The 14,487-nt window shown below is 48.0% G+C and overlaps 2 protein-coding genes across 4 annotated transcripts; one reads left to right on the top strand and one right to left on the bottom strand.

Annotated features, from left to right (window-relative positions):
- Positions 1-5,022: 5,022 nt before the first annotated feature.
- On the bottom strand, positions 5,023-7,835 carry tmem138 (transmembrane protein 138). 3 transcript variants are annotated; one of them, XM_041836487.2, is made up of 5 exons: positions 7,775-7,835; positions 5,951-6,613; positions 5,602-5,773; positions 5,397-5,472; positions 5,023-5,129 (listed from the first exon to the last, which is right to left on the bottom strand). In XM_041836487.2, the coding sequence occupies exons 2-5, from the start codon at positions 6,076-6,078 to the stop codon at positions 5,062-5,064; spliced, it is 444 nt and encodes a 147-aa protein (XP_041692421.1). In that variant the 5' UTR covers positions 6,079-6,613; positions 7,775-7,835; the 3' UTR covers positions 5,023-5,061. The 3 variants fall into 3 exon arrangements, with proteins under 3 accessions (XP_041692421.1, XP_041692423.1, XP_041692422.1); XM_041836489.2 differs by having other exon boundaries at positions 5,677-5,773; XM_041836488.2 differs by lacking the exon at positions 7,775-7,835 and adding an exon at positions 6,796-6,873.
- Positions 7,836-13,055: 5,220 nt separating this feature from the next.
- On the top strand, positions 13,056-14,420 carry LOC123481398 (polysialoglycoprotein-like). Its single transcript, XM_045205193.1, has one exon. It carries the CDS (start codon positions 13,056-13,058, stop codon positions 14,418-14,420), a length of 1,365 nt encoding a protein of 454 aa, XP_045061128.1.
- The last annotated feature ends 67 nt before the right edge of the window (positions 14,421-14,487 follow it).

Genomic DNA, 14,487 nt, shown 5'->3' with positions numbered 1-14,487 from the left:
CCTATATATGCATTGCAGCCTATAGGTCAGTGATTGCAGTATTATTTCTAACTTCTGTTAGTAGAGTGACTGAACTGGCTGTACAGTATAAATCTCATTCACAAAGGTGGTATGACTGTTCAAAATCCTCATGCCAAGGGCCCTGGCATCGACATGGCGTAGGAAGTCAAGAACATTAGAAATATACATTCACAGAATTAGAGCTAGTATAAATCACTATGTGATCTTGGGAACACAGGCTGCAGATCAGAATTAGAGTGCCTGTGTAAACGCAGCCATAGAGATGTCCAGCTCTTTATTTGACATACAGTATGCCCCAGGCCCAGGGAATGCAGTGAGGGCTAATAGGGGATGGTGGTGCCTTAAACCCCAATCCCAGATGAATCTGAGGTAAGAACAGTACAGTCTCCTCCAACCTGCCACTGTCTGAACGATAATATCCTCATGATTATCTGGGCCCAGTGTTACCCTCATGATTATCTGGCCCTGGGCCCAGTGTTACCCTCATGATTATCTGGCCCTGGGCCCAGTGTTACCCTCATGATTATCTGGCCCTGGGCCCAGTGTTACCCTCATGATTATCTGGCCCTGGGCCCAGTGTCACCCTCATGATTATCTGGCTCTGGGCCCAGTGTCACCCTCATGATTATCTGGCCCTGGGCCCAGTGTTACCCTCATGATTATCTGGCCCTGGGCCCAGTGTTACCCTCATGATTATCTGGCCCTGGGCCCAGTGTCACCCTCATGATTATCTGGCCCTGGGCCCAGTGTCACCCTCATGATTATCTGGCCCTGGGCCCAGTGTTACCCTCATGATTATCTGGCCCTGGGCCCAGTGTCACCCTCATGATTATCTGGCTCTGGGCCCAGTGTTACCCTCATGATTATCTGGCCCTGGGCCCAGTGTTACCCTCATGATTATCTGGCCCTGGGCCCAGTGTTACCCTCATGATTATCTGGCTCTGGGCCCAGTGTTACCCTCATGATTATCTGGCTCTGGGCCCAGTGTTACCCTCATGATTATCTGGCTCTGGGCCCAGTGTTACCCTCATGATTATCTGGCCCTGGGCCCAGTGTTACCCTCATGATTATCTGGCCCTGGGCCCAGTGTTATCCTCATGATTATCTGGCCCTGGGCCCAGTGTTATCCTCATGATTATCTGGCCCTGGGCCCAGTGTTACCCTCATGATTATCTGGCCCTGGGCCCAGTGTTACCCTCATGATCCTGGACTTCCTGACGGGCCGCCCCCAGGTGGTAAGGGTAGGTAACAACACATCTGCCACACTGATCCTCAACACGGGGGCCCCTCAGGGGTGCGTGCTCAGTCCCCTCCTGTACTCTCTGTTCACCCATGACTGCATGGCCAGGCACGACTCCAACACCATCATTAAGTTTGCCGACGACACAACAGTGGTAGGCCTGATCACCGACAACGATGAGACAGCCTATAGGGGAGGAGGTCAGAGATCTGGCCGTGTGGTGCCAGGACAACAACCTCTCCCTCAACGTGACCAAGACAAAGGAGATGATTGTGGACTACAGGAAAAAAAAGAGGACTGAGCACGCCCCCATTCTCATCGACGGGGCTGTAGTGGAACAGGTTGAGAGCTTCAAGTTCCTTGGTGTCCACATCACCAACGAACTATCATGGTCCAAACACACCAAGACAGTCGTGAAGAGGGCACGACAAAGCCTATTCCCCCTCAGGAGACTAAAAAGATTTGGCATGGGTCCTCAGATCCTCAAAAAATTCTACAGCTGCACCATCGAGAGCATCCTGACTGGTTGCATCACCGCCTGGTATGGCAACTGCTTGGCCTCTGACCGCAAGGCACTACAGAGGGTAGTGCGTACGGCCCAGTACATCACTGGGGCAAAGCTCCCTGCCATCCAGGACCTCTATACCAGGCGGTGTCAGAGGAAGGCCCTCAAAATTGTCAAAGACTCCAGTCACCCTAGTCATAGACTGTTCTCTCTGCTACCGCACGGCAAGCGGTACCGGAGTGCCAAGTCTAGGTCCAAAAGACTTCTCAACAGCTTCTACCCCCAAGCCATAAGACTCCTGAACAGCTAATCATGGCTACCGGACTATTTGCACTGCCCCCCACCCCATCCCTTTTTACGCTGCTGCTACTCTGTTAAGTATTTATGCATAGTCACTTTAACTCTACCCACATGTACATATTACCTCAACTACCTCAACTAGCCGGTGCCCCCGCACATTGACTATGCAACGGTACCCCCCTGTATATATAGCCTCCCTACTGTCACTTTATTTTATTGTATATATAGCCTCCCTACTGTCACTTTATTTTACTTCTGCTCTTTTTTTCTCAACACTTTTTTGTTGTTGTTTTATTCTTACTTTTTTGTTTAAAATAAATGCACTGTTGGTTAAGGGCTGTAAGTAAGCATTTCACTGTAATGTCTGCACCTGTTGTATTCGGCGCATGTGACCAATAAAATTTGATTTGATTTGATTTGATGATTATCTGGCCCTGGGCCCAGTGTTACCCTCATGATTATCTGGCCCTGGGCCCAGTGTTACCCTCATGATTATCTGGCCCTGGGCCCAGTGTTACCCTCATGATTATCTGGCCCTGGGCCCAGTGTTACCCTCATGATTATCTGGCCCCGGGCCCAATGTTACCTCATGATTATCTGGCCCCGTGCCCACCATTACTAAAATGTAAAAAGTAATGATTATATGGCCCAGTGTTACCCTCATGATTATCTGGCCCAGTGTTACCCTCATGATTATCTGGCCCAGTGTTACCCTCATGATTATCTGGCCCTGGGCCCAGTGTTACCCTCATGATTATCTGGCCCCGGGCCCAATGTTACCTCATGATTATCTGGCCCCGTGCCCAGCATTACTAAAATGTAAAAAGTAATGATTATATGGCCCAGTGTTACCCTCATGATTATCTGGCCCAGTGTTACCCTCATGATTATCTGGCCCAGTGCCACCCTCATGATTATCTGGCCCAGTGTTACCCTCATGATTATCTGGCCCAGTGTTACCCTCATGATTATATGGCCCAGTGCCACCCTCATGATTATCTGGCCCAGTGTTACCCTCATGATTATCTGGCCCAGTGTTACCCTCATGATTATCTGGCCCAGTGTTACCCTCATGATTATATGGCCCAGTGCCACCCTCATGATTATCTGGCCCAGTGTTACCCTCGTGATTATCTGGCCCTGGGCACAGTGTTATGTTGTAGCCTGTTATCTTGATTATTTCAAATTTCACACAGAACGGGACCGCCGAGTGCTGAAGCTCGTAACGCGTAAAAATCGTCTGTCCTCGGTTGCAACACTCACTACCGAGTTCCAAACTGCCTCTGGAAGCAATTTCAGCACAATAACTGTTTGTCGGGAACTTCATGAAATGGGTTTCCATGGCCGAGCAGCCGCACACAAGCCTGTTGTATTGGATTTGCCCCAAACATATTCAGGACAAAAAGAAAACTGCGTAGCACATTTTTTTTGCAGAATTACTTTAGTGCCTTGTTGCAAACAGGATGCATGTGTAGGAATATTTTTTATTCTGTACAGGATTCCTTATTTTCCCTCTGTCCTTTAGGTTATTATTGGGGAGTAACTACAATGTTGTTGATCCATCCTCAGTTTTCTCCTATCACAGCCATTAAACTCTAACAGTTTTAAAGTCACCATTGACCTCATGGTGAAATCCCTGAGCGGTTTCTTTCTTCTCCGGCAACTGAGTTAGGAAGGACACCTATGTCTTTGTAGTGACTGGGTGTATTCATACACCATCCAAAGTGTAATTAATGACTTCACCATGCTCAAAGGGATATTCAATGTCTGCTTTTTTTTATTTTTATGTACCATCTTTGCGAGGTATTGGAAAACCTCCCTGGTCTTTGTGGTTGAATCTTTGTTTGAAATTCACTGCTTGACTGAGGGACCTTACAGATCATTTTATGTGTGGGGTACAGAGATGAGGTAGTCATTCAAAAATCATGTTAAACACTATTATTGCACACAGAGTGAGTCCATGCAACTAATGTGAATTGTTAAGCAAATCTTTACTCCTGAACTTATTTAGGCTTGCATTAACAAAGGGGTTGAATACTTATTGACTCAAAACATTTCAGCTTTTCATTTGTAAAACAATTTCAAAACATAATTCCACTTTAACATTATGGGGTATTTTGTATATAGGCCAGAGACAAAAAAATATATCAATTTAATCAATTTTTTATTCTGTAACAACAAAATGTGGAAAAAGTGAAGGGGTGAATACCTTCTGAAGACACTGTATGCCTCCCAAATGGCATTATATTCCCTATTTAGTGCACTACTCTCAACCTGGGCCCTATGGGCTCTGGTCAACAGTAGTGCACTATATAGGGAATAGGGTGCTATTTGGGACGCAACCGGTATCAGATCTTAGTAAAAACACTGATATAAACTAATAACTGCCATTATGCATTTATGTAAAATCCATTGGAGGAAAACCTCTGTGCATCAGATTGTCCTTTAGTGTCAACATTTGCCTCTTGTAACAACACGAGTCCATATTAGTGTAGTGTGTCTTGATGATGTGTCCATCCTGGTGTTCAAAACCATTGTAGTTTATCACTCTTTCTCCTAGCTCTACCCTAGCCCGGGGTCGTGTTCAGTAGGGCACTCCGTAGCAAAACGTTTTGAAACGGAAAACAAATGGGTGTTTCTCTTACTGGACAAGGCCAGGTAGTCAGTTTTCTTCTGGTGCCAAATGAACATGACCCACCCAGTCAGGCAGACCTCACCTGGTAATAGAACCTTAGTGGTGTAGTTTTCCCTCAATTACCTCCCTCCCTCCCTCCCTCCCCTCCCTCCCTCCCTCCCTCCCTCCCCTCCCTCCCTCCCCTCCCACCCTCCCTCCCCCTCCCTCCCTCCCTCCCCTCCCTCCCTCCTCCCTCCCTCCCCCCCCTCCCTCCCCTCCCTCCCTCCCTCCCCTCCCTCCCTCCCTCCCTCCCCTCCCTCCCTCCCCTCCCACCCTCCCTGACGAGCTCTGGCGAAGACATCCCTCAGCCAGACAGAATCGTCATACAGCCGCGGGTCGCACAGACACTCTGTCGTCCGTTTGTAGAAGTAGCAATACAAACACTGCAGCTGTGGGCAGAGAAGAACACAGTTGGTTAAATGTCTCAAACACATCACAAACCAACATGTTGTTTAGTCTGGTATCAGTATTATTAATCAAAGCAACCATTTGCCAGTGTTAATGCCGAAGACGCATCACAAAACTGACAAACATGTTTGTTAACTAAGTAGGCTTGTGAAAAGAAGAAACCACTTATCAAAGCCTCAAAAAGTACGGCTGAATAAACCTAAGCGATACTGGCAAGAGCAGTGTGCAGGTCTTTCTCAACAACTTACCAACCCTCTGGAAGACGAAGAGGACTTGTAGGCCGTTTGTCCAGGTGAAACTGTTGGATTCCAGCCATCTCAGGTTCTACAGAACACATCAGATCAATGTTTAGAACAACACGTGTACCCATAATGCATTATTTCTGATGAGAGTTAGAATCCTGTCACTACGACTCCTACGCTCCTCTGTGTGTGTGTGTGTGTCCGTACGTACCACTATCCAGCAGTGAAAGGAGATGCTGAGGGTGAGGTAGAGGGCAGACAGCATCAGTAAGGCTTTGAACCTCACCAGCAGCAGAGCGACCAGGCCAACCTGGAACACGTAGGTGTTGAACATCATCAGCAGAATGATGATCACGTTGAACAGGGTGGCTATGTCCTGGATGCTGGGGAACACACAGGTTATATCACGGTTAGGCCTAAAGAACATTGCAGTAATTGTAAACAAAGACCTGATTGTGTTTTTGGGAAAGCTTTAAGAACATTTAAAAAAAAGAACTAGCTATTAAATTCAAATAAACATTTGAACCATTAACAGGCTACAAAACCAATCATGTACGTACATGAACAGCACTAGCTGGATGACGGGCGATGCCCTTAGCAGCTCACTGAAGGAGTTGATAAACAGGTCATAGGTCAGCAGACATAGCTGGACCAGCAGGACCAGCGAGTAGTTGTTGGTCTGGAGCATCTCTGGATTAGGTGGGGGTAGGTCTGGCTAGGCTACGTAGCCCAGGACACCTACACACAGCTGGGATGAGCTTGACACAATCACAGCCTCCACTGGCCCCTACTTCTCCGTCTCTGGCCCTCGGCAGGGATGAACTTCAAAGGCCCGTCTGGCTTTTACTCTTTGGTTACCACAGGTATGTGACCTGTAGTGACACAGCCGCTGTGTCGTGTCAACTCCTTCACCTCGACGACCCTCCGGTCGATGGCTACCTACCGCTTTGGTTCCACCCAAATCTGTGGATTTTTAGATGCAGACCTTCAGTTCAGATGAGAACATTTATCCAACTCCTAGTATCAGTGTTCAGGGACATAGGCGGTGTTATTCCTCAGCATGCCAGTTCTGCTGGCAGCCATACTGAACACATTGGAATGGATCGTCATTTTGAGGTGAGAAACAGAAGGTTTTCTCAGCTTCATAATGGACTTCTGTTAACGGTTCACATTGAGTTCCTCTCATGATGATTTCTTTAGTCTTCTCATCTTGTTAGTCCTCACTGAAACAGAAGTACAGAGTAGTTAAATATATATATATATATATATAAAGGTAGTACAACATTAGGATGCTTAAGCCCCCAGTCGCTATCAACGTCATTATCTTCTGGAAAACGAGCCTGCCTTAGTGTAAATGAATAAGATAGTGTTACAGTAGTATTTCAGAGCTAAATATAAAATGTACCACGTTCCCTGCTGTCCTCCCATGCATCTGGTCAAGAGCCAAAGCACTCCCTGCTGTCCTCCCATGCATCTGGTCAAGAGCCAAAGCGGTGTGTAACTAGCTAACTTTGTGAGTAGTGAGCTGGCTAAATCTATTACACAGGCAGGCAGCCATGGAGAGGTCAGGGTAGGGATTACAGATTAAAGGGCACGTCCCAAATGGCATCCTATTCCCTATGTAGTGCACTACTATTGACCCAAGCCTATAGGGCTCTTGGTCAAAAGTAGTGCACTATATAGGGAGCCTTTTGGCACATATCCTTTTTGTCACCGATCGGCTGTAGTAGTCAACACCGTCTGTTATTGTTGTGGTTTCTTAGTTACGCCAAGCTGATTTTAGCTGGCTAGCAACAAGTCTTGTTCTTTACATGATCTAGGAAATCTAAATCGAGCCAAGCGAGAGTCACTTGGGATCCAAACAAACACTTAGCTGGCTAGTTAGCTAGTCACTTTTAACACCACTTCGATACAAAGTGATTTTCGTAGCAGGTTATGAGAGCATTTTCTATAACCCTAACATTTTTATTAACCTTAACATTAGTCTTACGCCTCGACCACACCGATAGTGCTTTTGCGTTTTGGGACTTGGCTCTATTGAACGTATGCGTCAAACTGTATCCGTAGACGGTTTGACAGAAATGGCAGCAGAAGGTGAATGTTGAACTTTTGTTGCACACATATCCAGATGATGCTGCGTCCCATTTTGCGCGGAAACACTGTAGGTGTGATCGAGGCTTCATAACCTGCTGAGTAAATTCTCCAAACCTGCTACGAAAAAGTCACTTCGGTGTTTCACCTAGCTAGCTAAACCCAGACAAATAGCTAAATTTGCTGACCGTTAGCTAGGTAATTAGCATGCGCCTATGAGAAAGTTTAATTTGTTTGTTCAACACTGTCATATGAGCCGGTTTAATTAAGTTTGAAAACAAATCTCCGTATACCTTATTTTCCATGGGTCGGTAGAAGTAGCCTACGCCTCATGTCCACCAGACGCGCCAAAACTCTTCTTCTTCTTTAAGTTTTATTGGCGAATCGCAACCAACTGACAGGTGCATACACCGCCACCTACTGTACTGTCACGACCTAGCTTCTTCAGTTGGATTTATCGGCGGTTGGCATCCAACGTTATTTACATTTTAGTCATTTAGCAGACGCTCTTATCCAGAGCGACTTACAGTTAGTGAATACATTTTTTTTATATACTGTCCCCCCGTGGGAATCGAACCCACAACCCTGGCATTGCAAACGCCATGCTCTATCAACTGAGCTACATCCCTGCCGGCCATTCCCTCCCCTACCCTGGACGACGCTGGGCCAATTGTGCGCCGCCCATGAGTCTCCCGGTCGCAGCCGGCTGCGCCAGAGCCTGGATTCGAACCAGGATCTCTAGTGGCACAGTTAGCACTGCGATGCAGCGCCTTAGAGCACTGCGCCACTCAGGAGTTATGGCGCATTACCGCCACCTACCGTACTGGAGTTTGGGCCAGAGACAGGAAGAAACTAAATCCTACCTGCCAACCCAGTTTCTCTTAAAAAAAGATAACAAAATATGTGATACTATATCTAATGACGTTCTACTCAATATACTCTTTAAACTAATTTCCTGTATCCCCTTCTCCCTCATACTTAATCTCATCCTCTCTCTTTCCCTCTGATACTGCCCACACTGTAGCAATACATGCTCCACGGTCTCTATTTCCTGACAATAATCACATTTTCCTGATGGATGCTTTCCTATCACGCTTAGTGTCTTATTCAACTGGCTATGTCCCACCCTTAATCTAGTAAATATAGCCTCCTCTCTTCTGTCCCTTCCTGCCATCCTCCCCTCCCTGACTTTCCTCTGTACTTGAAATAAATGCCTTCCCTTATTATCTCTATTCCACTGCTCCTGCCATCTCTGCACCATCACTGTATATATCAGTCTTTTTGCCTCTGCCTTGCTCATTGAAACTACAACATCAACATCCCCACTACTAAGTGCTTGTTTAACCTGTTCATCTACCGCCTCGTTCCCCTCCACCCTCACATGGGCTGGGACCCAAGTAAATCTTATCTGAATACCCATCTGTTTAATCCTGCCATGGGTTTGTAGCACCTCGTAAAGCAGGTCTTGTCTACTACGTGAGCTAAAGGACAGGAGACTTATTAACACTGTACATGAATCAGAGCAAATAACTACTCTGTCTGGCTTAACTTCCTCCACCCACTGCAAGGCCAACAGTATGGCCACCAGCTCCGCCCACTGCAAGGCCAACAGTATGGCCATCAGCTCCACCCACTGCAAGGCCAACAGTATGGCCATCAGCTCCGCCCACTGCAAGGCCAACAGTATGGCCACCAGCTCCGCCCACTGCAAGGCCAACAGTATGGCCACCAGCTCCGCCCACTGCAAGGCCAACAGTATGGCCATCAGCTCCGCCCACTGCAAGGCCAACAGTATGGCCATCAGCTCCGCCCACTGCAAGGCCATCAGCTCCGCCCACTGCAAGGCCAACAGTATGGCCATCAGCTCCGCCCACTGCAAGGCAAACAGTATGGCCATCAGCTCCGCCGTATATACAGCCAGATGATCTGTAATACGTTTCCTGACTTCCACCCCACATTCCTGCACTACAAATGCTGACCCAGTGCGTCCTGTCCTTGGATCTTTTGAACCATCTGTGTAAATGGCCACAATATCCTGATACACAGTTTCCAGACGTCTCTTAAAGAAATCAGCTGGATCAACACCCTCCCTATCTTTCTGTAGTCTCTCCAACACTTATAGATCAACTACTGGAGGCGGGAGTAGCCATGGTGGATTTACAGGAATAACTACCGTTGGACTAAACTCCCTTCCATATAGTCCCATCTCCCTCGCCTGGGTATTACCACCCACCCAAAGCTTGTGTTCTGTCTTCGCTCATGTTCCCAGCATGCCTGTAAAACCCCTTTTGCAGGATGAGACACCCCATGTCCCTGTAGGTTGACCCAATAATTCATTGCCAGCTGCTGTCTCCTAATCTGCAATGGCATATCCCCCATCTCCACCTGTAATGCAGCCACTGGGGATGTCCGAAACGCCCCACTACATATTCTGAGTCCTTGCCCCTGTATGACATCTAGCCTTTCCAGTGAGGTCCGGGCTGCCGAACCATATGCTATACTTCCATAGTCTATTACAGATCGGATCAATGCAACATACATGGTCCTCAATGAGGAACGCCCAGCCCCCCACTCCTTCCCCGCCAGACAGACAGCGCATCACATTTAGCACCTTCTTACACTTTCCCACCACTCTCTCAACGTGTTCTGCCCAGGTCAATCTAGTATCAAAGTATACCCCCAAGGAACCTGAAGGTCCCCACCCTCTCCAAGTTTCTCCCATATAACCTCAAACATACCTAATCTCCCACCTTCCTCCTGGTAAAGAACACTGTTTGAGTTTTCTCTACAGAGAACCTGAATCCCCACATTAATGCCCACCGCTCTACTTCATCAATTGCTTCCTGTACCATCCTGACTATGTATGGCACATTTCTTCCCCTCTTCCATAAGGCACCATCATCTGCAAATAACCACCTCCCTATATCCGGCTGTAGCTGAGAGTAAACATCATTGATCGTGATTGAGACTCAATTGGTAGAGCATGGTGCTTGTAACGCCAGGGTAGTGGGTTCGATCCCCGGGACCACTCATACGTAAAAATGTATGCGCACATGACTGTAAGTTGCTTTGGATAAAAGCGTCTGCTAAATGGCTTATTATTATTATTATTATTATCACGCTCCCCTGCGGTGTACCATAATCCACCAAGTAGCTGCCTGATAAAGACTTCCCCACCCTCACCTGGATAGATCTTCCAAACAGGAAATCCTTTATCCAGTTGTACATTCTTCCTCCTACCCCCATAATATCTAGCTTGATTAACAGCCCCTCCTTCCACATAATATCATACGCCTTCTCCACATCAAAAAAGACAGCTACAACAGTCCCCTTGTTCACCTGAGTCTTCCTGACCTCTGCTTCTAAGCAGAGCACTGGATCCATAGTTCCCCTACCCTTCCTGGCCTCTGCTTCTAAGCAGAGCACTGGATCCATAGTTCCCCTACCCTTCCTGACCTCTGCTTCTAAGCAGAGCACTGGATCCATAGTTCCCATACCCTTCCTGACCTCTGCATCTAAGCAGAGCACTGGATCCATAGTTCCCCTACCCTTCCTGACCTCGCATCTAAGCAGAGCACTGGATCCATAGTTCCCCTACCCTTTCCTGACCTCTGCTTCTAAGCAGAGCACTGGATCCATAGTTCCCCTACCCTTCCTGACCTCTGCTTCTAAGCAGAGCACTGGATCCATAGTTCCCCTACCCTTCCTGACCTCTGCATCTAAGCAGAGCACTGGATCCATAGTTCCCATACCCTTCCTGACCTCTGCATCTAAGCAGAGCACTGGATCCATAGTTCCCCTACCCTTCCTGACCTCTGCATCTAAGCAGAGCACTGGATCCATAGTTCCCCTACCCTTCCTGACCTCTGCTTCTAAGCAGAGCACTGGATCCATAGTTCCCATACCCTTCCTGACCTCTGCTTCTAAGCAGAGCACTGGATCCATAGTTCCCCTACCCTTCCTGACCTCTGCTTCTAAGCAGAGCACTGGATCCATAGTTCTCCTACCCTTCCTGACCTCTGCTTCTAAGCAGAGCACTGGATCCATAGTTCCCCTACCCTTCCTGACCTCTGCTTCTAAGCAGAGCACTGGATCCATAGTTCTCCTACCCTTCCTGACCTCTGCTTCTAAGCAGAGCACTGGATCCATAGTTCCCCCTACCCTTCCTGACCTCTGCTTCTAAGCAGAGCACTGGATCCATAGTTCTCCTACCCTTCCTGACCTCTGCTTCTAAGCAGAGCACTGGATCCATAGTTCCCCTACCCTTCCTGAACCCACTCTGATGTGGCGTTACTAGCCCTCTGCTCTCCAGGAAGTAAGTTAGCCTCTCCGTGATCATACGTTCCATAATCTTACATACATGTGATGTTAAAGCTATTGACTTCGTTGGATCCTTCCAGATTGGTCTCACTAGTCTCTACCTCCAGTGTATGTGGTGTAATAATAATATGCCATTTAGCAGACGCTTTTATCCAAAGCGACATACAGTCATGCGCGCATACATTTTTTGTGTATGGGTGGTCCCGGGGATCGAACCCACTACCTTGGCGTTACAAGCGCCGTGCTCTAACCAGCTGAGCTACAGAGGACCACGGTCTATGTACTATGGTCTTAGTCTCACTAGTCTCCACCCCCAGCTTTTACATCGTATTAAAACGTGTCCCAGTCCAACATGCCTAGCTCTGTCCACTGGGGGCGTGGCTTACTGAGAGATAACTCACAATGTGGTTGTTAAAGTCCTATTTGGATATCTTTGGCTGTTTTCACTGCGTTACATTTAGAAGTTGTCCCCTTTCAGGTTTAGAAGAAGTGGCTGCTAAATGCTAACTCCTGTTCGTATAAACCGGTAGCGTAGCTAGCATACAGAAATCGGTGGTGATCTCTTTACCGCCTCTATAGAAGGGGAGAAGCTTACCACAAGAAGTGGAGGCAGTTGCAGGACAAGTTTGTAAAGCAAAAAAAAAAAAAAAATGAAGGGTTGAAGTGGAGATGCAGGTGGGAAAACGTTGCAGTCTTTTGACTTCACGCTATCTTGGCTGAGCTGTGTCAAGCACCGGGAAACGGACTCCAACATCTCAGAAGAGGTAAGGCCTTGTCTTTTAGCCAGTTGCTCGCAATTAGCTGGCTACAGTTTATTGGTAGAGGATGACAGCTCCACGAGGCAGACCAGTTTATTGGTAGAGGATGACAGCTCCACGAGGCAGACCAGTTTATTGGTAGAGGATGACAGCTCCACCAGGCAGACCAGTTTATTGGTAGAGGATGACAGCTCCACGAGGCAGACCAGTTTATTGGTAGAGGATGACAGCTTCACGAGGCAGACCAGTTTATTGGTAGAGGATGACAGCTCCACCAGGCAGACCAGTTTATTGGTAGGGGATGACAGCTCCACCAGGCAGACCAGTTTATTGGTAGAGGATGACAGCTCCTCGAGGCAGACCAGTTTATTGGTAGAGGATGACAGCTCCACCAGGCAGACCAGTTTATTGGTAGAGGATGACAGCTCCACGAGGCAGACCAGTTTATTGGTAGAGGATGACAGCTCCACCAGGCAGACCAGTTTATTGGTAGAGGATGACAGCTCCTACGAGGCAGACCAGTTTATTGGTAGAGGATGACAGCTCCAGCAGGCAGACCAGTTTATTGGTAGAGGATGACAGCTCCACGAGGCAGACCAGTTTATTGGTAGAGGATGACAGCTCCACGAGGCAGACCAGTTTATTGGTAGAGGATGACAGCTCCACCAGGCAGACCAGTTTATTGGTAGAGGATGACAGCTCCACGAGGCAGACCAGTTTATTGGTAGAGGATGACAGCTCCACCAGGCAGACCAGTTTATTGGTAGAGGATGACAGCTCCACGAGGCAGACCAGTTTATTGGTAGAGGATGACAGCTCCACCAGGCAGACCAGTTTATTGGTAGAGGATGACAGCTCCACGAGGCAGACCAGTTTATTGGTAGAGGATGACAGCTCCACCAGGCAGACCAGTTTATTGGTAGAGGATGACAGCTCCACCAGGCAGACCAGTTTATTGGTAGAGGATGACAGCTCCACCAGGCAGACCAGTTTATTGGTAGAGGATGACAGCTCCACCAGGCAGACCAGTTTATTGGTAGAGGATGACAGCTCCACCAGGCAGACCAGTTTATTGGTAGAGGATGACAGCTCCACCAGGCAGACCAGTTTATTGGTAGAGGATGACAGCTCCACCAGGCAGACCAGTTTATTGGTAGAGGATGACAGCTCCACCAGGCAGACCAGTTTATTGGTAGAGGATGACAGCTCCACCAGGCAGACCAGTTTATTGGTAGAGGATGACAGCTCCACGAGGCAGACCAGTTTATTGGTAGAGGATGACAGCTCCACGAGGCAGACCAGTTTATTGGTAGAGGATGACAGCTCCAGCAGGCAGACCAGTTTATTGGTAGAGGATGACAGCTCCACGAGGCAGACCAGTTTATTGGTAGAGGATGACAGCTCCACGAGGCAGACCAGTTTATTGGTAGAGGATGACAGCTCCACCAGGCAGACCAGTTTATTGGTAGAGGATGACAGCTCCACGAGGCAGACCAGTTTATTGGTAGAGGATGACAGCTCCACCAGGCAGACCAGTTTATTGGTAGAGGATGACAGCTCCACGAGGCAGACCAGTTTATTGGTAGAGGATGACAGCTCCACCAGGCAGACCAGTTTATTGGTAGAGGATGACAGCTCCACCAGGCAGACCAGTTTATTGGTAGAGGATGACAGCTCCACCAGGCAGACCAGTTTATTGGTAGAGGATGACAGCTCCACCAGGCAGACCAGTTTATTGGTAGAGGATGACAGCTCCACCAGGCAGACCAGTTTATTGGTAGAGGATGACAGCTCCACCAGGCAGACCAGTTTATTGGTAGAGGATGACAGCTCCACCAGGCAGACCATTCAAGAAGTATGAATGTTCTGACTTCTACGGAGGCCGTATCGCTGTAAATGCTACACAGCCACTTCAGAGGCCGGATTGA

This window comes from Coregonus clupeaformis, chromosome 19 (assembly GCF_020615455.1).
Source record: "Coregonus clupeaformis isolate EN_2021a chromosome 19, ASM2061545v1, whole genome shotgun sequence".
In the NCBI taxonomy this organism is placed as follows: Eukaryota; Metazoa; Chordata; class Actinopteri; order Salmoniformes; family Salmonidae; genus Coregonus; species Coregonus clupeaformis.
The sequence above is the reverse complement of the archived record's forward strand: the minus strand, read 5'-3'. Positions and strand labels throughout refer to the sequence as shown.

Coding starts and splice junctions, on each gene's coding strand:
- tmem138 (XM_041836487.2), bottom strand. CDS start 6,078: ATGCTCCAGACCAACAACTACTCGCTGGTCCTGCTGGTCCAGCTATGT. Junction 5,774..5,950: donor ATCCAGCTAGTGCTGTTCAT/GTACGTACATGA, acceptor TGTGTTCCCCAG/CATCCAGGACATAGCCACCC. Junction 5,473..5,601: donor CCTTTCACTGCTGGATAGTG/GTACGTACGGAC, acceptor TGTGTTCTGTAG/AACCTGAGATGGCTGGAATC.
- LOC123481398 (XM_045205193.1), top strand. CDS start 13,056: ATGACAGCTCCTACGAGGCAGACCAGTTTATTGGTAGAGGATGACAGC.